The sequence below is a fragment of the Aedes aegypti genome, chromosome 3 (genome assembly GCF_002204515.2).
Source record: "Aedes aegypti strain LVP_AGWG chromosome 3, AaegL5.0 Primary Assembly, whole genome shotgun sequence".
Taxonomy (NCBI): domain Eukaryota; kingdom Metazoa; phylum Arthropoda; class Insecta; order Diptera; family Culicidae; genus Aedes; species Aedes aegypti.
Genome location: NC_035109.1, coordinates 4,175,726 through 4,203,186, shown reverse-complemented (window position 1 = coordinate 4,203,186; position 27,461 = coordinate 4,175,726). Strand labels below are relative to the sequence as shown.

At 40.0% G+C, this 27,461-nt stretch overlaps 4 protein-coding genes across 5 annotated transcripts in view; 2 read left to right on the top strand and 2 right to left on the bottom strand.

Annotated features, from left to right (window-relative positions):
- LOC5568422 (MAPK/MAK/MRK overlapping kinase) overlaps positions 1-2,996 on the bottom strand; it is a 38,844-nt gene extending 35,848 nt beyond the window's left edge. The window contains exons 1-4 of the mRNA XM_001652199.2: positions 2,933-2,996; positions 2,669-2,873; positions 1,937-2,611; positions 1,770-1,875 (exon numbers count right to left, since the gene is read on the bottom strand). Of these exons, the coding sequence (XP_001652249.2) occupies positions 1,770-1,875; positions 1,937-2,611; positions 2,669-2,873; positions 2,933-2,954 (1,008 nt within the window). The 5' untranslated portion in view covers positions 2,955-2,996. The remainder of the gene's footprint in view (positions 1-1,769; positions 1,876-1,936; positions 2,612-2,668; positions 2,874-2,932) is intronic.
- Positions 2,997-4,250: 1,254 nt separating this feature from the next.
- On the top strand, positions 4,251-5,483 carry LOC110679268. 2 transcript variants are annotated; one of them, XM_021853549.1, is made up of 2 exons: positions 4,251-4,932; positions 4,994-5,483. In XM_021853549.1, exons 1-2 carry the CDS (start codon positions 4,916-4,918, stop codon positions 5,349-5,351), a joined length of 375 nt encoding a protein of 124 aa, XP_021709241.1. In that variant the 5' UTR covers positions 4,251-4,915; the 3' UTR covers positions 5,352-5,483. The 2 variants fall into 2 exon arrangements, with proteins under 2 accessions (XP_021709241.1, XP_021709240.1); XM_021853548.1 differs by having other exon boundaries at positions 4,255-4,932; positions 4,991-5,483.
- Positions 5,484-14,981: 9,498 nt separating this feature from the next.
- LOC5568420 lies at positions 14,982-16,177 on the bottom strand. Its single transcript, XM_021852419.1, has 2 exons — positions 15,911-16,177; positions 14,982-15,855 (listed from the first exon to the last, which is right to left on the bottom strand). Exon 2 carries the CDS (start codon positions 15,809-15,811, stop codon positions 15,167-15,169), a length of 645 nt encoding a protein of 214 aa, XP_021708111.1. The 5' UTR covers positions 15,812-15,855; positions 15,911-16,177; the 3' UTR covers positions 14,982-15,166.
- Positions 16,178-21,199: 5,022 nt separating this feature from the next.
- Positions 21,200-27,461, top strand: part of LOC5568418 (DCN1-like protein 4) — a 46,887-nt gene continuing 40,625 nt past the window's right edge. Inside the window, exon 1 of the mRNA XM_001652197.2 lies at positions 21,200-21,470. The gene's annotated coding sequence lies outside the window, so the exon portion shown is untranslated. The remainder of the gene's footprint in view (positions 21,471-27,461) is intronic.

Sequence of the window (27,461 nt, the reverse complement as noted above, 5' to 3'; positions counted from 1 at the left end):
AAGGAATTATGAGTAAGGAATGACGAATGAGAAATGAGGAGTGAAGTGAGGAAGGAGAAATGGGAAGTGAGGAGTAAGAATTGAGGAAAGAGGAGTGAAGAATGAGAAATGAGAAATGAGAGATGATGAATGAAAAGTGAGGAATTAAGAGTGAAGAGTTAGCAATGAGGAGTAAGAAATGAGCAACAAGAAGTGAGGGTGAATAACGAGGAGTGAGGAGTGAAGAACGAGTAGTGAGGAGTGAAGAACGAGTAGTGAGGAGTGAAGAACGAGGAAAGAGGAGAAAGAAACAAGGAATGATTAAAGAAGAATGAGAAATGAAAAGAGAAGAACGAGGAGTGAGAGATGAAGAGCAAAGAGATGAATGAAAGTTAATATGAATTTATTTTTCCATTGAAAAATAATAGAAGAAACGATCTTATTATTATAAGAGTAGATCAGGAGGAGAATGTAGGGATTGAGAGGGGTACTAGAGAAGATAAAAACTAAGCAGAAGGGCATATAATTTGAGTACCAAGGAAAACCTAAGCAAACGGGAAGAGACGAATGACACGTCAGTCTTGTAAAGTGTTTCGAGCGATGAAGTTGCGCTAGAATTGCTCCTGCTGTAATTCGGCTGATTGAGCCACTAACTTTGTATTTGCCGGTTCCTCCCTCCGGACACTACAATTACTATTATAAAAAATAGGTAGAATTCAATTTCATTTCAACATTTTGATGGATTTCAATGAAATCAAATGAAAAGAAATTCTTACTCTTTCATTTCACCTTTCTTGCTTTCAATCGGGTAACGAAACGAATGAGTGTGGAATGAAGAACGAAGCGACGCAGTTATTCGTAGAGTTACTGTGCACTATAGTGCATATTGTTTTCCTCTAAGGTTCACAACTACATCTACACTAGGGCAACCATACCATTGGGCGTGATAACCACTCTTGCGACTAACAGACACCCTCAGTGTATAAGTGCTGGCGCCTGCCACGTCAGAACGCAGACCAATGCATTGGAAGAGGGAGAAATCCGATCTAACGAAGGTACGGTGCTGCCATCTGGAAAAAGTTTACTCTGCGCGTGAAGCGTCATAAATTTTACTCGGCAAGGTATAGGAAGTGAAATTTCAAATGCTTTTATAAAATTAACTACAATAGCTATTTAAAATCTTTTCAGTACATGATGATAAACTTTTGATGGGCTACATTTTAGACACATTATTTTGACTTTTATAATTTTTCCTCAATATTCTGTTGATTCTATAGCTTATCATACACCCCTATTCTTGTTTACGTTCGAATGCTCTTTCGATCGAAAACCGTTTTGCATTCCCGTTTTTCCCGTTTATGCCAGCAAAATCAAGTGGGCTGTGGATTCGAACGAATAGGACTCGATCGAATGTTGGATCCGCCGTAAACAAGAATGAGGGTGATAATTCTAACCCCGTACACTTAACAGAATTTAATTAAATTATGTTTTGAATTTAAAGAAGCATTTGAAAATTTACTTCCTATGCTTTGCCATGTAAAGAAATCAGAGCTTCACGCATAGGGTCAACTGTGGTAATTGCCTTCGTCATCGCGAATTGAGGTTGCATTTAAAACTTACACAGTTGACCGGATATACCCCTGCATCAACTTCACGCAATCATCATCTGGTGACGTGTTTCTCGGAGTACGATTCGATGAAGAATAGCGAGTCCTGCAGAAGGCGCTAGCTTGAAACGTCTAACACGAAGAAAATTGATCGAAGATATCGAGAGTAAAAATTCTACTTACACTTTTGGTGCTCTTCCGTTGCGGACTGCCTTTCTTGCCGGGACCATCGCCCACGTTGTCGAGACACTGCATAGAATATGATAACCGAGAAGATTTCTTGCTTTTGCTATCAAAAAAGCATTTAAGATCAACCGAAACAATATGAACGATTTAATCACTCAATTTACCAGATATCCTCAAAGTACACGTGCTGCAGCAATTTTGCGGTACTTATCCTGGCCTCCGGAACGTACGCCAACGTGCGGTTCAAAACGTCCACCCCGTAATGGCTGAGCAGCGGAATCAGCACTCGGAATCCGGTCGGTTTTCGTTTGGGAAATTCGTAGTTCAGCTCGTTCAAATGCCTGAATTTGGCCAAGACCGCCGCCGACGGAGAGCCCACAACCTCGTGGATTAGGTGAAGCTGGTCCAGTTCGTTTTCACCGGGGAACAACGGATTAAGGGTAAGCATTTCGTAGAAGCAACACCCGATGGCCCATATGTCCATTTTCGGTCCATAATAGCCAGATGTGAGCAAACACTCCGGCGAACGGTACCACCGTGTGGAAATGTAAGCCGAGTAAGGAGGATGCTGATGAACGCTACAGATTGACCCAAAATCGGCCAATTGCACCAGCTCGCTTTCCTTCAGTTTGTGTGGGATTTTAATCAAGATATTCTCCGGTTTGATGTCCCTGTGGAAGATCCCATTGCGATGGAGGTGGTGCAGTCCAGAAACGATTTGGAAAAGGAATCGCTTGACCCGCTTCTCAGATAGGCACCGTTTCCGGTTTTTAATGTAGTCGTACATGCTCATGTCCATCAGTTCCATTATTAGAGTTAAACTTCCGTTCAGCTCGTCACTAGGCAAATATGTTTGAATTAAAACGATATAACGGTAAGATTGAAATACTACTCACTGTAAAATATCGACAAAGCTGACCACGTTCGGGTGATAGTCAAGGACCTTCATCACCTGGATTTCGGAACATTGCAAAGCTTCCGCCGAATCTACGAAGACTTTGTTGAGCTTTTTGGCGGCGTAGAAAAATCCCGTTCGTTTGTGCTTGATGCGATATACTTCGGAAAAGGAACCTTCTCCGATTTTATCCAAGACCTTGTAGTCTGAAACAGTGAATATTTTATTGATCTGGGATGGAATAAGTTGTTTGATCAAACCTTACCAACAAGTTCAAATTCAGGCATTTTAAACAGCGGTGCCTACATTTGGACCTCGACAACTGTCACAATGTGCTATTTTTTAAAGCAGGCTTTGATTCGCATCAAGCACACGTAGTTTGCGAGTAACGGATTGCATACCTATCGGGCGCATTGAAGATGGTTTGAGAATTTTTAAAAACAGAGGTTGGACGCAAAGGTTGAAAACCATTCTTCGATAAGGTACAGTGGGGGGAAGTGTATCAGTGGGGTAAGTGGATCATTTGCAATCATTTGTCAATATAGCTTAGCTTAGCTTAGACTGACTACACATATCAATGGTTGCTATTCCGTGATTGACCGAAGTCAGTGAAAATGCACAAAGAATTAACAAAGAATTCAGCTGGGATTGGCCATAATCTTCTTCAGTGTGCATAATTCAGTGCCTCTATTTATACAAGGTCAATAACGGCGCCGGCCACGTCCTTGCAGTCAGGTGGGATTGAGGGAAGGAATGTTAGTGTGTAACCTTTGCTATTTGGAGACCGTGTTTGCCTCTGCATCTCCACAAAGGTTACTGGGAGGGATGTTTGTTAATGGGGAGGATCGTTGGGTCAAAGGATTCACTTTGATAAGCGATTAGACCATGATAAACCATGATTAGACCATATAATGATTATATGATTGTTTATATAATTTCTATGTAGAGGAAAATTATGCCGACACTTGAGGTGACGAACCATTCAAAGTTTGTTGAACAAATACCTAAATGTAACATTCCTACACTGCCCATAACTGCATAACAGTCACATTCGACATTTTTGACAAAATGGAGTTAATACCATGGAGAGTCATCCAATGATAAATACTTTCGATCAACTTAATGAAATCTGTGAGATTGTTCTAGAAAATTCGAAAAAAATACCAAGTTGTTTTGTCACATTAGCAATTATAACCGCATAACAGTCACATTGAGATTATAAATGAGCCTCGTAATGTAATAGCAATGAAATTTCTATCAGAATTATTTTCTGACTATTCACCTAGTATATGATATGAGTTGTACAAAATATCAGCCTCAAATAAGCACTTTTGAGTTCCTGGTAATTTTTTGAAATTTTAGTTTCCTCCCATACTGCAATGAAATGTACACTTGGTATTCCATTTACTCAGTGCCTACTTTTGTCGAATGTTACAAATATGCAGTTATGGGCAGTACAGCTGTCAGTACGAAAGCATGTGTTATTATATTTTACTCATTTGAAAAGAAACAAAAGACTCAATTGGTTGGGACATCATAGAACACTCTTATTCTTATGCCGACACTTACAGCCCGCATAGAAAATTACGGTTTATCATACATTTAAAACAACAAATATCTTGTAGCGGTTAAGGTTAACGTTCCATGAACAGTTTTTAATATGTTGAACAATATGATAGTTACAGACTTATACTATAAGGAATGGTATGAATAACCTACAGCAAACTGTAACAATATATTAAAGTGTTCAGATATTGTAAAACATTTTGAGAAGGGAATTGGTATCACAATATATTACTTATTTTCAACAGTTTGGCAAACGATTGCAGGCATTCGTTCGGGAACCGATGCAAATTGAACACGCTTAAAAAACAAGCAACACCAAACTGTGTACAAGTCGCAAATCCGTGATGAAAAGTTTCTGTTTTTTAACGTAAGGTCTGGATTTATAACTTTCGATAATTTCTGAATCGCAAAATTAATATCATCAACATTTGTTGATCAAGTTATGTGAAAATACTAAGGTCGCAATTTAAAGATTTAGTCTACCTTTTGTGTTAATTTTTTCTAGCGTGCAGGTTGTTGTGTTTATTTTGCTAGTGAAAAAAAGTAAAAAAAAATCTTCCAAACTGCCTATTTTTTGTTCCCGTTTCATCACCGTCAGACAAAAGCCGTTCCGGTAGTGTTGGACAGTGCCAACTAGAACAAACTATCCGTCGGAAGATACTCCGCTGATCATAAAGGTGCTATGGACGAAATTGATCGGTAAGCGTTTTTAACTTCACGATATTCTCGTATTCTAAATTTGTTTCTTTTCTTCCAGTAGGAAGAGTAAAAGGCCATCCGTGAGCGGATACAGAAGCACCAAAGTCGCCGGATGTCGTTCCACTCGTGATAAACAAGTTCCGGTGTTAGTTCAGACGAAAGTGATGGCGACAACAAGGAAGGAGGGATTCTCGATTACAGGCGACGGGGACACAAACGAGGAGGAAAAAAGAGACGAAAGTCGGGCCCTGTCTCCGGCCATTCGTTTAAGCCTATCCGGAATTGCCCCGCCAGATCTCAACGAAAATGACGACGAGCAAGATGATGATGAAGATGTGATTCTGATGGGACATTATTTCAAAAATTGGACGATATTTTCAAGGATGCGCAGAGGCACGATGCCAGATGGCCACCGGTGAAACGACGTGGTCATTTAAAAAGAACGTTGGTGTTCTGAACTTAATAAATGGATAGGATCTATGAATCAATCCGTTTGTTAGTTAGTGCATAAATAGTGTTTTAGATGAAATACAATGAAAGATCAAATTATAGCATTGTGTAATTTTTTTTACTGAGAATGATTTGCAAGAAGTGCGTTGAAATTACATTAAGTACAAGCATAACATTACAATATAGTGTAGGGTTGAGAAAAACCATAACACACCGTAAATGAGTCATTATACATACATTACTAGTTTCATGTCATTTTTATTGGTCAACAATTTCACTACTGTTTGCGATACGGTGAATTGGGTAAAACATGGATAATATATCGACCGTTTCACATTCTATCCTCGACAAAAATTGTTCGAAATAATCGGCGTTTTCAAATGGTGACATAACTTAACCGCCTATTCCCCACATTGTTATTTGTTGAATTACAATTTGACAAACTGTCAAAATTGTTCAGGGTAAGGTTGGTTTATTGTTATTTTGGATGTTATACGAAGCTGTTTAAAAATTGTCGCAAACAGTTGTGGATAGTTTGGGAAACAGTGCCTTTATTGTTCCGGTTTATGCGGGAGTGGCGAACCATCCAAAGTTTGTTGAATAAAGTGAACCTTTCGCAAGTCTACACTTGTAGTGTCGAACCATTCAAAGTTTTTTTTAATTACAAAAATAAAGGTATATAAGGGGTGTTCTGAAAAAAAAAATGTTAAACATAAATAAATCATGAATCAGAGTTTGTGTCGACACTCACAGTGACGAACCATCCATAGTTTGTTGAAACATCATATTTACATCCCACCATTGTAACGATTAAATGTGCAGTCATACATATTTTATAGATTAGAAATAGTAGCATGAAACGAGCTCACCAATTGATCCATTATCCTTGACTGAGCAGCCACAATCCACTTTCAGCTTCACTCGTTTGCTCGGCTAGCACTCAGAAAAAAAAAATAGGCGCGCGACCCGAAAAAAAAACACGGACGGCAGCTCGGGCTTTCTTGACGCACTGTCCAGGAGCAAGCGTCAAGGTCGTCGAAAGATCAAAAAGAACGAACCGATCGCGGCACTTTTTAACTTACTCCAACCGAACTCCCCGATCACGCCACTTTTTCACTTACTAGACCGACGCGCGACATGTTTGATCCTGCCCTCGTCGCTCGCTCCGGCAAAAGCAAGCGTCAAGGTCGAAAGATCAAACAGAACTCTTTGCAATCATTTGTCAATATAAAGCATAAATACTTGAATATGTTGAATGTTTTCGCACCATTGCTTCGTTTTAGGTTATATTCTTACGCTCACACTGATACTCGGGTTAATTCTACGAGTGGCGTGAGGTGACAATTGTCGGTGTCGTATAGCGAGGTGACAATTCTCGACTCGAGTGAAGTGACTCGCCGTGCAAATCAAATGGAGAGTCACTTCACTCGAGTCGAGAATTGTCACCTCGCTATACGACACCGACAATTGTCACCTCACGCCACTCGTAGAATAAACCCAACTATTGCAAAACTGGTACTACACGTACACTAACACAAGCAAACTTGTTGGCTGCAAAAAGTAATTAATTTGAAAATTGTTTTCCATTGTTGAGATAACGAAGTTACCTAAGTAGTTCACTATTCCCGGAGTTACTATAGTCAACCCTAGCAACCTGATTGTTTAGCAGGTATAAGCAGTTATAATAAATTTTCATTCCACCTTCAAGCTTACACCAAACCAGACGTTCTTTCATTAACTCTCAAGTGGTTATGGGCCCAGAACGTGGCCGTAGCTTGAAGTAAAGTTTGTCCCTGTTCTCAAGATTAGTTTGATCGTTGAAGAAGCGCCATGATTCCGAGGGATGTAGACCAGCAGCAGAATTCAAGCAGTAGGACGAATACTACTAAAGGCGGTGTTGCGGACGGCGTGCGAGCCGGTGGTGTAGTTCGTGCCTACGGGAATTCAGTGAGCCTTCCAGCGATTGAAAAACTGAAGGGTCGTCAGAACTACTCATCATGGGCGTTCTCAATGAAGATGGCGCTGATAAGAGAAGGGACGTGGAGAGCTGTTCAACCGGTGGATGGCGAGGAAGTTGATCCGGAAGCTAGTGAGCGAGCGCTGGCAACAATTTGCTTAACGCTGGAGAAGAATAACTACAGTCTTGTCCAAACCGCGACCAGTGCTAAGGACGCATGGAAGAAACTCCGGAAGGCATTTCAAGACGACGGGCTGATTCGAAGATTTGGATTGCTGGACCGCTTGACGTCGGTGAAGCTGGAGAACTACAGTACCGTAGAAGACTATGTCGATAACTTGGTGTCCACGGCTCACGATCTTAGCGAGATCGGGTTCGAAGTGAATGACCAGTGGCTGGTTTCGTTATTGTTGAAAGGACTTCCAGAATACTATCATCCGATGGTAATGGGATTGCAAGCGTCCGGCTTGGCGTTGACAGCTGATATGGTCAAGGCTAAAATCCTTCAAGACGTCAAGTGGCCTATTACATCTTCCGGAAGAGAAGGCGCACTTTATACGAAGCACAACCCTCACGAGTCCAGAAGACCCAAGGGCGCTGTGGAAAGGAAGGATAAAACCTGTTTCACTTGTAACAAGCTTGGACATTTCGCAGCGGAGTGTCCTCAGCGGCAGAAGCAAGGTCAGAATTCAAAACCGAAGAGCAAGGCTTCGTGCGCGATTATGGCTGTTGGCAAGGGCAGCGCAGAAGAATGGTATTTCGACTCTGCAGCTAGCTCCCATATGACGAAAAGCGAAAATAATTTCACGAAGCAAGAAGTCTTTGCGCACCCCATCGAGACGGCGAATAACCAGTGTATGATGTCCTCAGCGAAAGGAGTGGTGAACCTTAAACTTCAAGAAGGACCCATCGAAGTACAGGAGGTTCTACACGTCCCAGATTTGGCAACAAACCTTCTTTCAGTCAGCAAAATCTGTCGGAAGGGTTTGACGGTGACGTTCACTTCCGATTCTTGTAAAGTCTGTGATGAAGATGGAGATGTGATTGCTTCTGGGACCGAGATGAATGGTTTGTACCGGCTCAACTGCAAGAAACCGGAAGCATCGCTAATGACAACGGAAACGAAGGTCTGGCACAGGAGGCTAGGACACCTGAATCAACAGAGCATGAAGAAACTCGAAACCATGGCAGATGGAATTGAACTGCGGACGGAGAAGACATTCGATTGTGTGACCTGTGCTACAGGAAAATAAGCTCGAGATCCTTTCCATTCAAGCACAACGAGAGCAGAAGGATTGCTGGATTTGGTACACACCGATCTTTGTGGACCAATAGAAGAGCCCTCGTTTGGTGGTAGTCGTTATTTTCTAACATTCGTTGACGACGTCAGTTGCAAGGTGTTTGTCTACTTCTTGATGTCGAAGAGCAGCGTTAAGGATGTGTTTATGAACTTCAAATCCATGGCAGAGCGGCAGACTGGAAGAAACTTGAAAGTCTTGAGGTCGAACAATGGCTCAGAATATGTCAACTCGGCGATGGAAGCGTGCATGGGAAGAGACGGTATAATACATCAAACAACTTGTCCGTACACGCCTCAGCAGAACGGAGTTGCCGAGCGTATGAATCGGACGCTCGTAGAAAAAGCAAGGTGCATGCTGAACGATTCGAAACTCTCCAAGAAGTTCTGGGCAGAGGCAGTCTCGACCGCAGCATATCTCGTCAACCGGAGTCCCTCACGTTCATTGGAATCTATAACGCCAGAAGAGGCGTGGAGTTGCAGAAAACCAGTGCTGAAACATATTATATATTTATTTATCACCGTCTTGAATTAAAAATAAATTCCCCAGACTGTATCTTACTCTAAGTTCCTTATTCTATTTTTAAAAACAAACTTTGAAATATTGAAGTCGAACACAACACTCACATTATTGAACGCACGAAAACATTTATCTAGAGGGTTGTGAAAACCGTATGAAGTCCTATGGCGTCTAACAAAAAGCAGATTACGTTCACGTAGTTGACGAGACGGAGCATACAGGGACACATTTTCCAACAGCGACGGACAATTGACATTTCCTACAATCAGATCGAAAACAAGCAGTCTCTGTAGTTTTGTACGTCTGGCAGAGAGCGTTTCCAAAGCGATGAGGTTACACCGGCTTCTGTAATCCGGCAGATCAGTTGGATTTGCCCAAGGCAACTGGCGAAGAGCGTACCGAACGAAGCTACGTTGAACTCTTTCCATTCGGATGATCTGCGTAGTATGATGTGGAGACCACACACAGACGGCATATTCCAGAACGCTTCGAACTAGCGCACAGTACAACGACTTCAAAGCGTAGATATCCTGAAAATGTTTCGTATTACGTCGAATAAATCCGAGGGCAGCGAATCCTTTGGCAGTGGCGATGCTGATATGTTCGTTGAATTGCAGTTTATAATCGATTATGACACCAAGGTCGCGGATGGATTCAACGCGCTCCAAGATATCTGGGCCCACCAAATATTCAAAGTCGATTCGGGACTGGCGTCGGGTGAAAGAAATTTGTTTACACTTCTTGGTGTTCAGCTCCATTCCATTTTCAACGCACCACAGCTGAATCTCGTTAATATCGGCTTGAATAGCACAGCAGTCGAGAAGGGACGAAATGGTTCTGTAAATTTTCAGATCGTCGGCAAACAGCACTTTTGGTGATTTAAGCCGGAAGCAGAGATCATTCACGAACAGCACGAAAATCAGTGGCCCGAGGACGCTACCTTGAGGCACGCCAGATGTAATAGCGAAGTTTCGAGATTTTGCTCCGTTTACTTTGACGAACGCCTCACGGTTTGTCAGATATGAATGGAGCCAATCAGTAATCCAGCGTGGAAATCCCAGATGGTTCAGCTTCGCAACAGCGAGATCATGTGGAACTCTGTCGAAAGCTTTGGAGAAGTCGAAATAGATGGCATCAACTTGTTGTCTGTTCTCGAGGGCCGTCGATACGAAATCAGTGAACAACATCAGATTCGTAGTGGTTGATCGCTTTTTAACAAAACCGTGTTGCGAATCTGAAATTAACGGTTGAGCAGCTGCATACAGAGCGTTATGAACTAAGCTTTCGAAGACTTTAGCCACGCAGCACAGAATGGAAACGCCGCGGTAGTTCTCGGCAATCTGATTGGAACCAGATTTGAAAATCGGACTTATTGAAGCTACTTTCCACAGCTGCGGAAAAGTGCCGTCACGGAGCGATCTGTTGAAAATAATGCATAAAGGCAATTGCAGAGATGCGGAACATTCTTTTAGGAACACTGGAGGAAGATTGTCGGTTCCTGGTCCTTTGGAAATATCAAGTTCATTCAAGGCTGATGAAACATCGTGTTGAGTTAATTCTAACAGCGGGAAGTTAATATCAAACACAGGAGACTGCTTGAGGTTATCGGGAATAAACGGTGGCGAGCTGTTACGGTAAACGTTTTCGAAGCAATCTGCAAACATGTCAGCTAATGTTTCAGGAGAGTTAGCGGAACAATTATTGTGTGTCATCTCAGCTGGTATCCGATTTGAGCGTTTGCGGTTATGAATAAAGTTCCAGAACGAAGAGGGGTCTTGTTTAGCAGTCGTCTCCAGTCGTGAAATATAGGCCCGAAATGCTTCCGTTTGGCATTCGTTATACCGATTTTCTATTGAACGGAGATTGTCATAATTAACAACCGTTCTTGCCCGAAAATAACGCCTACGAGACTTCCGGAGGACATTCCGTAAGTTCTGTAACTCGGAAGTCCACCAAGGGTACTTGAATGGTTGGCATCTACGACGTCTTCGCGGTACATTTTCGCTGAGAATCACATTCAGAGTATCATAGAACATACGTACCGTCTCATCTGTTGTCTTACATCTCAAGATTTTTGGTTCAAAGGCGATGATTCATGTACCCAAGCAGAAGAGACAGAAGTTCGACCCGAAGGCCGTTGAGGGAATCTTTGTTGGGTGTGCGGAGAAGTCGAAAGGATACCGTATTTTCATGCCCAACGACAGCAGCATCGTAACAAGTCGTGACGTGAAGATTATTAATGAGGGAGAATCTTCGGCGATTGATGAAGAGTACATAGGTGAAGTCGAATTCATGGAGCTTCATTCGTGGATCGAGCAGATTGAACAAACCGAAGTGGTTCCCATCGTGCAACATGATGCTGTTTCTATTGTCGTTCCCGAGGTCGTTCCACATGATGACGATGAGATGTGTCCCTTGCTCTCGGATGCCAGTGAAGACGAGTTTGCCGATGCTGAGCCGCACGTTGCGCTCCCACCGCAATCAACAAGACTAGCTGATGAGCAGCAATTGTCGAGGCACAGCGGTCGGGAGCGCCGGTTACCAGGCAAGTACAACGATTATATTTGTTATAGTTCTTTTGCTGGCCCTGATGAATTCCCACAGAACGAGTCTTCCGATGTTACGAGTGACCCGCTGAGCTACAATGAGGCGATCAACAGACCGGATCGTAAACGATGGATTGCTGCAATGGACAACGAACTCAAGGCGCTAGACAGCAACAACACGTGGGAACTGACCGACTTACCCGAAGGAAGGAAGGCCGTACGCAACAAGTGGATATTCAAGACGAAACGAAATGCAGAAGGTGAAATCTCCCGGTACAAGGCCAGGCTTGTGGTGAAAGGCTGCTCACAACGTCCTGGGATAGACTATAGAGAAGTGTATTCTCCAGTGGTGAGATATTCAACCATACGATACATGATGGCTCTTGCAGTGCAGTATGACCTGGACGTGGAGCAGATGGACGCTATCACAGCGTTTCTGCAGTCGGACCTAAAAGAAGAAACCATCTTTATGGAGCAGCCAGAAGGTTACGAGAAGGATCCAACCAAGGTCTGCAAATTGAAGAAAGCCTTGTATGGATTGAAACAATCGAGCAGAGTGTGGAACCGGCAACTGGACGAAGTGATGCGGCAGTTCGGACTTACTCGTTCCAGAATGGATCCATGTTTGTACTTCAAGGTGCACAAGAATGAGATGATCTTCGTGACGATTTATGTGGATGACCTGCTGATCATTACCAACAACGCGTACTTGAAGAAAAGGCTGAAGGAGTTCTTGAACAATCGCTTCCAAATGAAGGACCTTGGCACGGCGCAGTTATGTTTGGGGCTACGAATCAATCGTGATCGGAAAGGAGGCACACTAAGACTCGATCAGCAACATTACATCGAAGAAGTACTGAAGCGTTTCAATTTGAACAACTGTAGACCTGTGGCAACCCCAGCGGATCCCGGTAACAAGTTGGAAGCTTCAACATCTGAAGAAACGGCTGAGGAGATTCAAGAAATGCAGAACGTTCCCTACAAGGAGGCAGTGGGATGCTTGACCTACTTGGCTCAAGGCACGAGGCCGGATATTTTGTTAGCAGTAAACAAGGTCAGTCAGTTCAGTAGTAATCCAACCCGTCGCCACTGGGAAGCTGTGAAACGAATTATGCGGTATCTCAAGGGAACCATCGATTATTGCTTGGAGTACAGCAGAGAAGGCGATCCACAATTCACTGGTTATACAGACGCGGATTGGGGAGGAGATCCAGCCAGCAGGAAGTCAACGACAGGTTACATCTTCAAGATGATGGAAGGAGCAGTTTCCTGGAATGTAAAACGACAGGCGTCAGTTGCGTTATCATCATGCGAGGCGGAATTTGTGGCACTTTCCCACACAACCCAAGAGGCCCTATGGTGGAAGCAGCTATTACAGGAGATCGGAAGCCAGCGTTCGATTTCTATTTTCTGCGATAATCAATCCGCGATATGTATTGCTCAAAACGAAGGATTCAACCCAAGCATATTTCGATTCGATTCCATTTTGTGAAGGACACTCTGGAGAGAGGAGATATCAAGCTGTATTACATCCCAACACAACAGCAACCCGCAGATGGCTTCACCAAGGTTCTACCGAAGCAGAAGCATGAAGTATTTCGAAGTTATTTAGGAATAGTAAACTAAGGAGGAGTGTTGAGATAACAAAGTTACCTAAGTAGTTCACTATTCCCGGAGTTACTATAATCAACCCTAGCAACCTGATTGTTTAGCAGGTATAAGCAGTTATAATAAATTTTCATTCCACCTTCAAGCTTACACCAAACCAGACGTTCTTTCATTAACTCTCAAGTTCCATCAATCAAAAATCCATTGTATCTCTGTCTAAAATCGAATTCTATTATTTTTTTCGACACATGGTGAGCATTTCAGTTCTAATTGAAGGAATCACAATGAAAAAATGTCATTTTTATAAATAAATACAGATATATTGGACATGGTACACTTACCCCTACTTTTTAATGGGGTGGGGTAAGTGGATCAAGCATTATTATCATTTATTGTCAGACTGCTTACGAGAATTTTAAAATGCTTTAATATCCGCAAATGTTGTATTCCTTTATTTTGTTCCATTCTCAGCTTGAATTTGTCAAATTGACCATAGAAAATTTGAATTAATCCACCTAAAAGTTTTTTTTAACCTTTCGGGTATAAAAAATATAAAAAATATAATAATTTCAAAATTTACACGAAACTTTTCGTGGTTTATATAAGCTAAGTTGTAAAAGAGCAAAATATACTAATTTTCCAATCGAAATAGTACCGTACCTTATTTGACCATATAAATTGCTCTAGACAGATGATAAACATATATTGTCTGTTTCATTCACAACAAAACGCGCCGCCAACTTTCGAACCAACTGAAAAAATCGTCGCCAGCAAACCAATCAAAGGAGGAGCTTTGCCTTTGTGTTGGCAAGACTGGTGAAACGACAAATGCTATAAAATAAATCAAAGGAGGTGATTTGCTATTGTGTTGGTAAGACTGGTGAAACGTCAAACTCATAGCGGTTGCTTGGCTGGCGACGATTTTGGCGACGGTTTCACAGGCGACGATTACAAATCGTCGCGTCCGATAGGGTGCAAAATTTACAATATTCATAAATAAAATAGAAGGATTTCAGTTTGTTATTCAAAAGTAAATGTAACTAATATTTTTAAATCAAGAGTGTTTTTCGAAAATATCGTTAGGAATAATCCTACAATACTTTTGTTTAACTTATGCGTATAAATGGATGAATTTTCTCCAAATTTATCTAGTTACAATGTTTTTTTTTTGCTCAAATTAGTCTGAACTAATATATACGTACTTTTTATTATATTTTGAATAAATAAAGGTACTTTTTAATTTTAAAGTATTAAAATGTAACATTACTAGCACTTATAACTTGAACGAGGGTAATATCATTCTTATTAAACATAATCATCTACATTTGTTTCGAGAACAGATTTTTTTTATTGGTGATCCACTTACCCCACCATGGTGGAGCAAGTGAATCATTTGGCGTAAATTTTTAAGTCTCTCATACTCAATACATAACAATCAGAAAATTCGAAATAAATGAAGATTTGAAGTATAATAGTCCCTTATTTGTTATCCACAGAAAAAAGTTTGAGTTACATTATTCACGTTAGCTGTACATAACAATGAATTTAACTGTTGATTTTGCTGTATCCACTTACCCCACGGTACCTTAACTGATTGCATACATATAAGGCGCATTAAAAATTGCCTAAATCGATCATGTATTTCTTTCACTGAATGAAACAAAAGATAGATATACTGATTACAAAAAACATTTCGAGCTTTGCTATCAAAGCTCTCAATAAATTTCTGTACATGGAGAGCGCGAACCGAACGTCCGCCGATTTATTTCCGGACAAATAAGGCACTTAGAATCTAACTACTCGAGGTATAATCGGGCTATCTAAAACGAAACCTACATAATATGTATCACCCAAATCTAATTCAGAACCACCTTGTTGGAAAATTGCTTGCTCAGACTTTCGGTCGGGGAAACGCTTCCGCACTCCTCGCCCCCCATTGCCCCCAGCATCTGCGTCCGGTTTCGGAACGATCTCCGAAGTAGCTGATTCTGATTGGTGCGCACATCGAACTCTTTCCCCGCTTTTGGGGGCGTTTCCAGAAACTTGTCCTCGAAAATCGTCTCCAGGTTTAGCCGGGGCGACCGACCGGGTTGCTCAACCGGTTCTGCAGATGGCGGGGTCATTCCGATCCGAGCTTGAACCTCTTCCAGGGTGACGTAGTCTTTTCCACACGCGGGTTCCGTCTGGCCATAGGGACTGTCGTAGGGGGTGTTGCATGAACTGTTACCGCGAGAACTGCGTGGAGGAGACGTGTCCATGTCTATCGGAGACAGTGACCTTCCGGAAGGGGAAAGGGATTGCGTAGAGAACACCGGAAGCTCGTCCAGGAGCTGTCGGTTGCTCTGGTCATTGTCTTCATCACTCGAGCAGTAATTGTAGGGCGAAACGTATCCTTCCTCCTCTTCGTCGGAAGAAGCATTCATATTCTCCAAGGCGCATTTCTTTTGACCCTTTGAACCGGCCGTTTCGGAATGGGTGTGATTGTAGCCAAATTCATTCATATCCGCCACAATTCAAATAGAACCAGCCTATTTCTATGGTATCTGCAAGATTAGCACGTGCTTCAATGTAAACCAGGTACATTAAATCAGAAAATTACCTTTTTTCCGCTCCTTTGGATGCACTTTTCGACCTGCGTTGAGCAGGTAAACAGTTGTGACAAAATAATCAACGGCGTCTGGCCCGAAGAGGCCGAGATGTTTTGATTTTGCGATAAAAGGGGCAGGGCCGCATTCACGCAATGAATTGCGCACGCATGGCGCACCCATTTCTACCCGCCTTGGGAAATTTGGTGCGATGAATAGGGTCGGCTTCCAAAAGTTTGTGATTAAAGAAAAATTTAAGTAAAAAATAGTTTGGGTCCATTCACATATTTCATAAGGGTTTATTCACAAATTTCATAACGTCAAAAAGGGGCATTTTCGACACCCACCCACCCCTCGTAACACTTTTTGTATGAATACTTTATAAATTTTGTATCGGTAACATCACGAGGACACCCACCCACAACCTTCAGCGTTAAGCCCCAAGCACAATGTGAACGGCAACGCGGTACAACGGCAAAACGGCATACCCATCTTGAACTACATTTTACTTATCAATCCCGTGTTGACTAAATGCTTTTCAACATTGACTTGACAAGTAGAGTATAGCTCAAGATGGGCTTGCCGCTGCACAATGTGAACGCCAACGCGGTACAACGGCAAAACGGCATGCCCATTTTGATCATTTTTAATCCCATGTTGACTAATCCTTTTCAACATTGACTTGACAAGTAGAGTGTAGCTCAAGATGGGCTTGCCGTTTTGCCGTTGTACCGCGCTGCCGCTCACTTGTGCTTGGGGCTTTATGCAATATATGAAGGGGGTGGGTGCATGCGGATAAAAAATTCAATACAAAAACAATATAACAAATTGTAACAGTACCATTCAATATATTGGAAATACAATACAGTATATGTAAAATGACAATACAATTACAATACAATATATTGTTTTGAACAGTTCACTATATAGTATATGAGATTTTTCTAATTTAATGTATGGGTGGTTAAGTATCGTAACAATACACTTATAGATATTTTCTCATACATACATTTTGGTAATACAATACGATATATTGTTCATGTATTATCTTGATTAGCGATTCGCGTATTGTTGTACAATACAAAAACAATTCAACGAACTGTATTTCAATTAGTGGTGAAAAGCATAGATTTTGATTTTTGTATGGATCATCTCCCAACTTACCGGGTATTCGTGCCAACAGTAGCAAAATAATTTTAACTCCTATAGAACTAAAGATATTGATCATGGTTGCATTCGTCGTTACAGCTAGTGTCAAAGCAAATGTTGAAGATTTGTGTGAGATGGCAAACTTTAAACTTTAAGCGTTGTTTTCTCAATGCTTACCTTTTCCATATGGGACAGTTATGCCTTTATGGGCAGTTTAGTTTGTCACTCTAAGAACTGAATTTGAATAATGCACACTTGAATTAGAATGCCGAGCTCAGCTGTGCATATCGGTTAAAATAGTTAAAATAGAGGTACGGCCAAGGGGTGGATCACTTTAACGATGCACATTTGATGTGCATCAAATGCAAGAAATGCATTTTTTATCATCAAAACATCAACTTAGCACTGATAAATGAGACCACAATCAAATTGTCAAGCTAAGCGAGTTGTTGATTGTTATTGATTTAATTTTCTCTGCAATCCTAAATATTTATTTTCATCTTCCAGGTTTTGTTTAGGGGAAAAGCACTAATTTTCGACCCACGAGAATTCTGTGCCAATTTTCGGATTTTCATACAAAGCAGGCCAAAATCGTATGAATGGGTCGAAAATTAGTGATGGGTCGAAAATTGGTGTTCTTCCCCTAGTTAACCGGATAAATGGCGAAAAGTATTACAAACCTATTTAGAACAGTAGAAGACATCATAGAGGGAACTCTTGACCATTCTAATGGAATGAAGTAGTATAAGAACTAGGTATAAATGTATGAATAAACATATTAAATTGGTGGAAGGAGTTGCTTTGAAGAAACTTTTCAACCACTCGAGTTCCTACAAGGCACATTGCAAGCGTTAAAAGAATACAAATTCGCTACTTGATTACGGATTAGAGCACGAAACGGAAAAGTAATAGATCTACTTGTGCGTCCATAACACGTTGATTTTCAAGCAACAGTAATATTTTCTCCAACATATCCATTGCATCTAACACATTTTTAAAATCCCGTCCCCAAATCTCAGATACAGTATTGTGTCGCGGGCCATATTTTTTTTAATACTGCAATGGTATAAGTTAGTATAACAGCGAAAGGGCCAAATATGGGAAGGGTCTTCAAGCTCTCCACGAATCGCACAAAACGAGGCCGCAAAACCGTACATGGGGCAGGCCTGATTTTAGCTTTAGGTTAACTATACAGTAAATAAAAAGTACACGATTATTTTATTCATATATTTGGGATGCCGGTTTAAAATTTTTGTTTGCTTTGGGGGTATGAAGGACCAGTATCCACAGTCCCTTCTTTCCCTTTATTTTGTATTTTGTCTTCTCGCGCGGAAGTTGCACAGAAGCCAAGATATATGGTCTCTCAGTTCCAAAGTATGCTTGTCTTTTTATTCGAGGTTTTGTCAGCTAACAACAATAGGATTTTGCTCCTCCGAAACTGCGACGTAACTATTGGCATCTACTGAGATTGAATCCTGAGAATAATCCTTACATAATTTCTTCTGGCTAGTGAAAACAGGACGTACCGGAAATCAGTCGTCGCGGTAAGCGGATGCCGTTATCCTTTCTTGACCCTTAACGACTGTAGTCACTTTATCGAAGGATTCTATGGGTCGTAATATCCGAGTATCAATTTAAGAATAACTTCCGCAAAATGGACAACGTCTTTGAATATGTTTTATCTACCTCAATAGTTATGTTCAGTAGCTGAAAAAAACGTTTTGGATTATTGCTCTCATTAGAATAGTGATTACCCTCCAATTTACGGAAATCCGTGAGAAACATCACATCGAATTGTGTCGAACTATCTATTTTTTGGCTTTTCAATTTCACGATACATCATCAAATTTGACATTTGTTTTCGCTAGACATACGATCTAAAGTAAGCCATGAGCTTCGTGCGAAAAAAATGCATTTAAATGCAGATAATTTTTCCGATGCATCGAATGGATCAAGAGTGATCCACCCCTTGGGTACGGCTCGGCGGTTCGGATCTCGGTTAAAAAATGGAAATAAACTGGGCTGTGTTGTAAAAATGTTCTTGAAAAAAAAAAATCTTGTTCTCTTCCAGTAGAATATTGTCAAATTTACAGAGAACTTGCTTTAATAATATATACAGTCAGCTCTCCCTTACTCGACATTTCGTATCTCCCCACGCATCGAGATAGGCGATTACTTTTCTGTTGAAGTGCATTATTATTTGTTTATTTGTTTTTATATAAATAAATTATCTTGATAAAACCTCACCATCAATATTTCGCCAATGGGGTCCTAAAGCCCTGTCTCAATTTTATTACCAAACGCTTAATTTTAGGGCAGAAACACATGTTTACTTAATTTTTAAATGATTTTCATTGGTTTAAGTACAAAAAACATTTTTTTTATGATTTTTGAGATTTTGTCACACCCCTTGGTTTAAACTCGAATTTTGGGTATATTTTTGTTCCGACTGGATTCGTAGCGAACACCATCTTTACAGGGTTGTTGTCCGGCATTCTTGCAACATGCCCTGCCCAGCGTATCCTTCCAGCTTTAGTTACCTTCACGATACTGGGTTCGCCGTAGAGTTGAGCGAGCTCGTGGTTCATCCTTCGCCGCCACACGCCGTTTTCCAGCACGCTGCCGAAGATCGTCCTTAGCACTCGGCGTTCGAAAACCCCAAGAGCTTACAAGTCCTCCTCGAGCATAGTCCACGTCTCATGCCCTTGAAGGACTTCCGGTCTTATGAGCATTTTGTACATCGTGCATTTGGTGCGGGCGTGAATCTTTCTTGATCGCAGTTTCTCCTGGAGCCCATAGTAGGCACGACTACTGATGATGCGCCTTCGTATTTCCCGACTAACATTGTTGTCAGCCGTCAGCAAGGATCCGAGGAAGACGAACTCGTCCACTGCCTCGAAGGTATCCCCGTCTATCGTGATATTGCTTCCTAGGTGGGCCCTGTTGCGCTAAGTTCTGCCTACCAGCATGTATTGTCTTGTCCGCTGGATAAGATACACCGCGCGGCTGTTGTAAAATTTCCAAAAAACGCGCATTTGCCCAAAATTCCACGCGGCGAATGGTCCAGGAAAGGAACTACCGCGCTTGATGAAACAGCGCAATGTTATCTTCCATAAGAATGAAGTAAAAAGGGAGTAAATCCGCGGTTGTTCCTTTCCTCTGGGGAACGCCGCGTGTCCTTTTGAGCATATGCGCTAATACTTTGTTTTCGACGCATTCACCATTAGCCCGACTCTTGTTACTTCGCGTTTAAAGCTAAGTATGCTGTTTCGCTCAAGAAAAGTAAAGAAATTTCTTGACTGAAAGGGTCAAGAAATTTCCTACAGAGAGCCTTTGAAGTGACATTTCTTCTCAACTGCGTACTGCGATCAGAAAAAAGTGATTTTCTTGGCCATTTCTTGGGAGAAATTTTCCACGCATCGAGATAGGTGATTCCTTTTCTTGTCAGTAGCAAACCGGCCTTAAGGCGGGTGAACAAATCAGCCATCGTTTTAAATTTTCTCCCAATAATATCCATGTCGTCCGCGAAGCATACAAATTGTCCGGATCTCGTGAAAATCGTGCCTCGACTGTTAAGTCCGCCTCTCCGCATGTGACACCGAATTTTCCGAACTGGGTATGACCCTGTTGGGTGCTGCACTGATAAGTAATTTCTCGGCCTATCTTGATGCATGGAAAATTTCTGCAAGGAATCGATCAAGAATGAGCTTTTTTCTGATCGCAGTACGCAGTTGAAAAGAAATGTCAATTCAAATGGGAGTCGCTGTAGAAAATTTCTGCAAGGAATGTTCAGCAGCAAATCAGGCTTAAAGGCATCGCGCTTTTGATGTTTGTGGTTGTTTCGTTCGCTGCGTTTATTTTGCCCACAGACCCGTCGCATCTTGAAGACACTTACCGCGTTATGAAATGGGCCCTGACTTATTATTTCAGTCGTTGAACTATTTTCACATTCACATTTATCTTTTCATCTTTACTTACCATTTGTCCCGACCGAATTGATAATTTTTATTCGGTAAATAACGGTTTTACTGCGGGTTTGATAAAATTCATTAGTATCGCCCTTTTGAAAACGTAGTCTCCGAAATAAATATTGCCAGGACGTTCCCACCCTTTCTATGTTTTCTATGCCCATCTTGGCTGAAGCGCTGTCATCCATCACTCACCGCTGTCACCACCGCCATCTAAATCCAAAAGGTCTCCTCAGTCTTCGTTGCCGTCGCCTTGAAAACATGAAAGCAGCATAGAGAAAAGAAAAAAGGGTTGCATCGACAAAATTTCGCCTAATTTCGTGTCTTCAAGTGGTGGCCCCTTGGAGGACTGTTCCGGTTTTTGTTCCGAGCCAACAGCGACCCATTTGTTCCGGAGGAAAGCCCGTGGATGTGGATTAAAACGGTTCCTCATAGGCAGTGAGTGTGAGTCTCAAAGGGTGAGTAGGAAGAATGGGCGACAGGGCAGAGGCCTACTGCGCTTGCATATTTTTCCGTGTTTGTCTTATTTTGGGGATGGGAAAAAGAATTTCGCACAATAGTTTGGCCTTCTGCAACGCGTTTTGCCTCTGACTATTGTTTTAGAGCTCCCAAAAAAGGATCAATGGCTTCCGGAATAAGCAATAGAGGGAAAATATTGACTTTCCATTGTCCCGTTGTTTGGTCGGCTGATCGTTCATAAGACGAAGACGATGTTTGATTAGATTGCGTAGCATTAATCTTCGTTCAATGTCTGGAAAAGCCGAAAATAGAAAATCGAACGAATGGTTTTTATTTAGCATAAATTTCATTATGCTTATTCGGGATGAGAATTTTATGTAAGGTTATTCATTGTCATATTAAATCTGCCGATGCAAACCATTTTAATGTTAGTCTGTTTAGCTGTATCGATTCATTATAGATGACTAATAACAGATTTTGCATTCATCTCCCTAACAGGGATGAACATCTTAATCACATGGTTGAATTGTATTTATTCCATCCTTGATTAAAAATCTAATTATTTCAAACTCTACTGTTTTGGTTCAATCTAGAGTGCCTAGGCTATTTGAATCATGGCTACTGTGATTGATTTCTATTCATTTGCTATTGTTCTTTGAAAAGTTGGTTTGCTTGTTTTGATGAAGCATAATCAACTGCTCGGCATGCAAAAATGGAGTTCATGGCGGCAAAAACAGATCAAAGTAATCTAGGCGACCTGCTAGGGAAAATGTATCATTAGTGGTGTACCTAAGGAAACAGCTAAAATATGCTCTGTAAAATCAAGAAATATGCGACTTCATTCGATAGATTCCAAATCCTTCTATCATTCAAATGTCTAGCGTAACATTTGAAAAGGGCCTATCTGCAAAACGTAAACATTGAGAAATTCTCAATTGAAGATTCCGTACCATATTTATAATTCCCATTTTAAACCCATTCACATTTTTACTAGTTTCATACCTGTGTTCGACACCCATTAAAGTCTGTTGCGTGGCCCATTATGTTTCTAATCTCAAATAACACAACAACTCGTAAAAAGTGTTGAATTCAAACATCATCGGCAGATAAGCCCTTTTATGAATCTTCGAACCAGTTATGCCCTTTCAGTTAGGCCCTTTGATTGAACATGGTTTCAGTTAGGCCCTTTTATAATTTGCTAATTTTATTGATTTTTGAATTGGTTTGCATAAATCTTGAACAAAATTTAGCGATTATGTGAAAAAACACTATATAATAGCTAAATATTGGAAATTTTCGGTTGAAGATTCAGTACCATATTGATTATTCCTATTTCAAACCCATTCGCTTTTTACTAGTTTCATACTTGGGGAAGATCCAAAAATGACGTCCATCGTTTTTCGGGACTTCTAGAACCCTTCTACCCCCTCTGTCACGCTTTTTCTAATACCCAATCCATGCACAGTCACATCTTCAAACCAGTTAGACCCTTTTTGAATTTGCTAATTTTATTGATTATTGAAATGATTTGCATAATTCTTCGACAACATTTAATGATTATGTGAGAAAACAACACAATATCATACAAGCTAAATATTGGAAACTATTCTATACAAAATCAACAACATATTGATTATTGATATTTCAAACCCATTCACTTTTTTTCACTAGTTTTATACTTGTGTTAGACACCCATCACGGTTTATTACGTGGCCCAGAACGTTAGTAATCTCAAATAGTATAACGACTCGTGAAAATGGTTGCGTTCAAATATCATCAGCAGTTAGGCCCTTCAATGAATCTTCAAACCAGTTAGGCCCTTTCAGTTAGGCCCTTCGATTGGACATGGTTTCAGTTAGGCCCCTCCAGTTAGGTCCTTTTATTAAACATAGTTCCAGTTAGGCCCTTTTGGAATTTGTTGATTTTATTGCTTATTGAAGTGATTTTCATAGTTTTTAAATAAAATAAAGCGAGAGAAAAACAATGTTATAGCTAAATGTTGAATATTTTCGGTTGAAGGTTCAGTACCTTATTGATTATATCTATTTCAAACCCATTCGCTTTTTTACTTATACTTGAGGGCCTTCCTTAGCCGAGCAGTTTAAGTCCGCGGCTACAAAGCAAAGCCATTCTGAAGGTATCTGAGTTCCATTCCCGGTCGGTCCAGGTTTTTTCGTAATGGAAATTTCCTTTACTTTCCTGAATATAGAGTACCTTCGTACTTGTCACACGATATACGAATGCGAAAATGGCAACTTGTCAAAGAAAGCTCTCAGTTTATAACTGTGGAAGTACTCATTGAACACAAAGCTTAGAAGCAGACTCTGTCCCAGTGAGGATATAATGCCAAGAAGAAGTATAAGAAGAATTCTTGCAGGGCTGTTACAAAAACAAACGAATTTGTTTTTGTGAAAATCGCGACTTTTGGAACTCGATCCACAACTAGAGGCAACAAATAAAAATTATTCAAAATTTTTAATGTAATTGATTTTTCTTCAGGAAATCAGTTTTTCAACTAACTTTGCATTAAGATTATGATAAAACTAGTAAAAAAGAGAATGGGCTTGAAATAGGAATCAATATAGTACTGAATCTTCAATAAATAATTTTTATTAATCAATGTTGATTTTCTCACATATCTAATCGATTGATTTTGATCTAAAACTTTGAAAATCACTTCAATAATCAATAAAATTAACAAATCCCAAAAGGGCCTAACTGGAACTAAGTTTAATAAAAGAGCCTAACTGGAGGGGCCCAACTGAAACCATGTTCAATCAAAGGGCCTAACTGGTTTGCAGACTCGTAAAAGGGCCTATCTGCCGATGATGTTTGAATCCAACCATTTTCACGAGCTGTTTTGTTATTTAAGATTTAAAACGTTATGGGCCACCTAGTAGACTATTATAAGTGTCGAACACAAGTATAAAACTAGTGAATAGGAGAAAGGGTTTGAAATATGAATAATCAATATAGTACTGAATCTTCAATAAAGAATTTTCAATATGCAATGTTTATTTTCTCACATAATCGATTAATTTTGTTCTAAAACTTTGAAAATCTATTCAATAATCAATAAAATTAACAAATTCCAAAAGGGTCTAACTGGAACTATGTTAAATAAAAGGGCCTAACTGAAACCATGTTCAATTAAAGGGCCTAATTGAAAGGGCCTAACTGGTTTGAAGACTCGTAAAAGGGCCTATCTGCCGATGATGTTTGAATTCATCATTTTTTACTAGTTTTTATGTTATGTTAGATTTAAAACGTTACGTGGCCTAGTAATAGACTATGAATGTCGAAAAAAAGTTTATAACTATTAGATAGCAATGAGTTTAAATAGTAACAAACAATATGTTACAGAATCTTCAATCGAGCATTTCTCAATTTTTACGTTATGCTGATAGACCCTTTTCAAATATTTCACTAGGTTCCATTATGTGAGAAAAACACATACAATGGCTAAATATTGAAAAATATGGAGGAAAATTTAAAATGCACGAAAGGGCCAATCTGATTTTGATGGAAATTTTGAGTTAGGCCCTTTTATGACCAGTTAGGCCCTCTTAGTTTTATCATTTTCAGATAGGCCCTTTTAAATTTGAATAAGATTACCATTAATAATGCATTTTGCATGCCCGTAAGAGTATGTAGGAGTAATTTACGTAAAAAATGATACGAATAATGAATAATCAAGTTTGTTTACATTTTGCAATTAGGCCCTTTTCAAATGTTACGCTAGATGTATGAAATTCACGATTTATTCTAAATTTTCCTGCTAAACTCCTTGTATCAAAAATAGGAACACTGTTTCTTTAGTAGAGGAATGCTTTTAGCATAGTTCTTTTAATAGTGCAATCCATCGAGTTCTTATGGGACTCTCCACTATAGATCCTTTTATCACTAAAATTTTAAGCAAAATAATTGTTTCAAATAGCTTTATGCTCAAATTTCATGGATATTATTCGATTGCTTGTATCATTTTTGCACCTTACACCATAGAAAAATAACACAAGAGGTATCATGGGGCAAGTGGGTAATGGAAATCATATAGTTGAGGTTTTTCAAATTTTAGAGAATTTAAATTAAAATATACAGTTTGACTTCCACCAAATATAAGCGTTTGCTTAAATATATTGTGTATAAAACTAAAGAAAAAAAAAATACAGAAAAAGATTTTGGAAAAAAATATTTTAACTCGCGCCACTATTGGGGCAAATTACAGTTAAACTTCCATAAGTCGATGTTCCATTACTCGATATCGACTCATGGAACCATATTGAAAAGCAAATTTCATGGTTACTAAGATGGTCCCCTCAAACGGCTTTCCAATAACATAACTTGTCAATTTAATTTTTTTCTGTTCAGTCAATTTTATTCAACTCATTTGGTAAAATTATAACTACAACATTTAGTTCTTACATCATGGGACAGCAATTGCATTTCTGCTTTGAAGAATTAATTTGTTTTTGAGAAAGTTGGATATGACGTCGGATAAATCCTCGGGAGTTCACTCCTTGGAACAGAATCCTTTCATAAAGAATTCAGAACCTTTTTTGTGTTAATAATGATGCTGATGATGATGACATAGGCTACCATTTATTGTAGAAAGGTATCCACTGGTAGCAATGGCCATTTGATCAAAACTGTATGACTATTTGTATTCAATCATACTCCTGTCTGAAGGGCCAAAACCGAATTGTGGACCCGTAAGCAGAGACACTTACGCGAAACCCGCAAGGGACAAAGAATCTTCTTCCATTAAGTTATTTTACTAGAACACAATCAAGCCCTTGCTTGAACCCGCTCTCTTTCCACGAAATGTTAGCGATAGAAAGTTGTTTGTGTTCTTCCTATCCATCTCGCTTCAATCGGGCGCCCATTTTTCTGTTAATAGACCTATTTTTGTGTCTAAAACTAGGTTTACATCGACTTTACATTTCCGTACGTTTTTCTATTTTGAAAATTTCCTATGAACGTCTTCCTTTCAATCGGTTGTCCGAATTTATGTTTGGTAACTTTCCATAGTTTCTAATAGCTTTTCACGCTCTGATAATTGCGAACCTTCCCTGGACTTGTAATTATATTTTCCAAGAAGAAACTACTATTTTGGACATTTTATCGCTGTATTTTGTAGTGTTGATTAGAAGTTGAATGATTTTCAAGACAATGGCAATTTTTTATTATAATATAGGTACAGATATCTAGAGATGTACCGAATATTCGGCCGGCCGAATATCTCGATTATTTTGATTTTGCCGAATATTCGGTCTGCCGAATAGTAAAATCCGTTATTCGGCCGAATAGGCCGAATAATAACAAAATAAAATAAAATGTAAGAAAACATTATGTTTCACACAAAGGAAAACGTAAAAAAATCAAATTTGTTGGATTCCATGGAGATTTTTTCCGTTCTACGTACGGCATTAAGGCGACTACAGTCAGGGCTATCCATACTCTGATATTTTTTGCGGCACTTCAAAGACACGAACACAATAATGCTTCCAGTAGACATAACATTTGAAGGAAGCACCACACTAGACAACAAACTAGCATGCAACGACCAGTGGAACAGTCGGAAAATGTTGCTGACGAAAATTTTTCCGGACTTAAGCTGGAATCGAACTTACACTCCTTGGATCGATACGGCAATATACTTGGTAACACTAACCGAACGGCCACGAAGCCCACACGATCACGTTCTTCAGTTATTATGCGAGTCAGTGGTCTGCGGTATATTTGTTCCAATTTCTATAAGTGAAGTGCAAACCGAGTTTCTTTAAAAAAAAAAAAATGAAATGCATAAAAATACCATCAATTGTTAATTAATAATAAGATACAACACCCTAACTTCAGAAAAACAAATCCTCAGAACTTTCTTTCACCACTAGACTATAACAAAAGTTTTTACAAGTGCTGATTCGCTATTAAAAGTGCGCAATGGCATCAAAATGGATAGGTGTCTTCGGGGCACTTATGCTTCGTAAAAA

Coding starts and splice junctions, on each gene's coding strand:
- LOC5568420 (XM_021852419.1), bottom strand. CDS start 15,811: ATGAATGAATTTGGCTACAATCACACCCATTCCGAAACGGCCGGTTCA.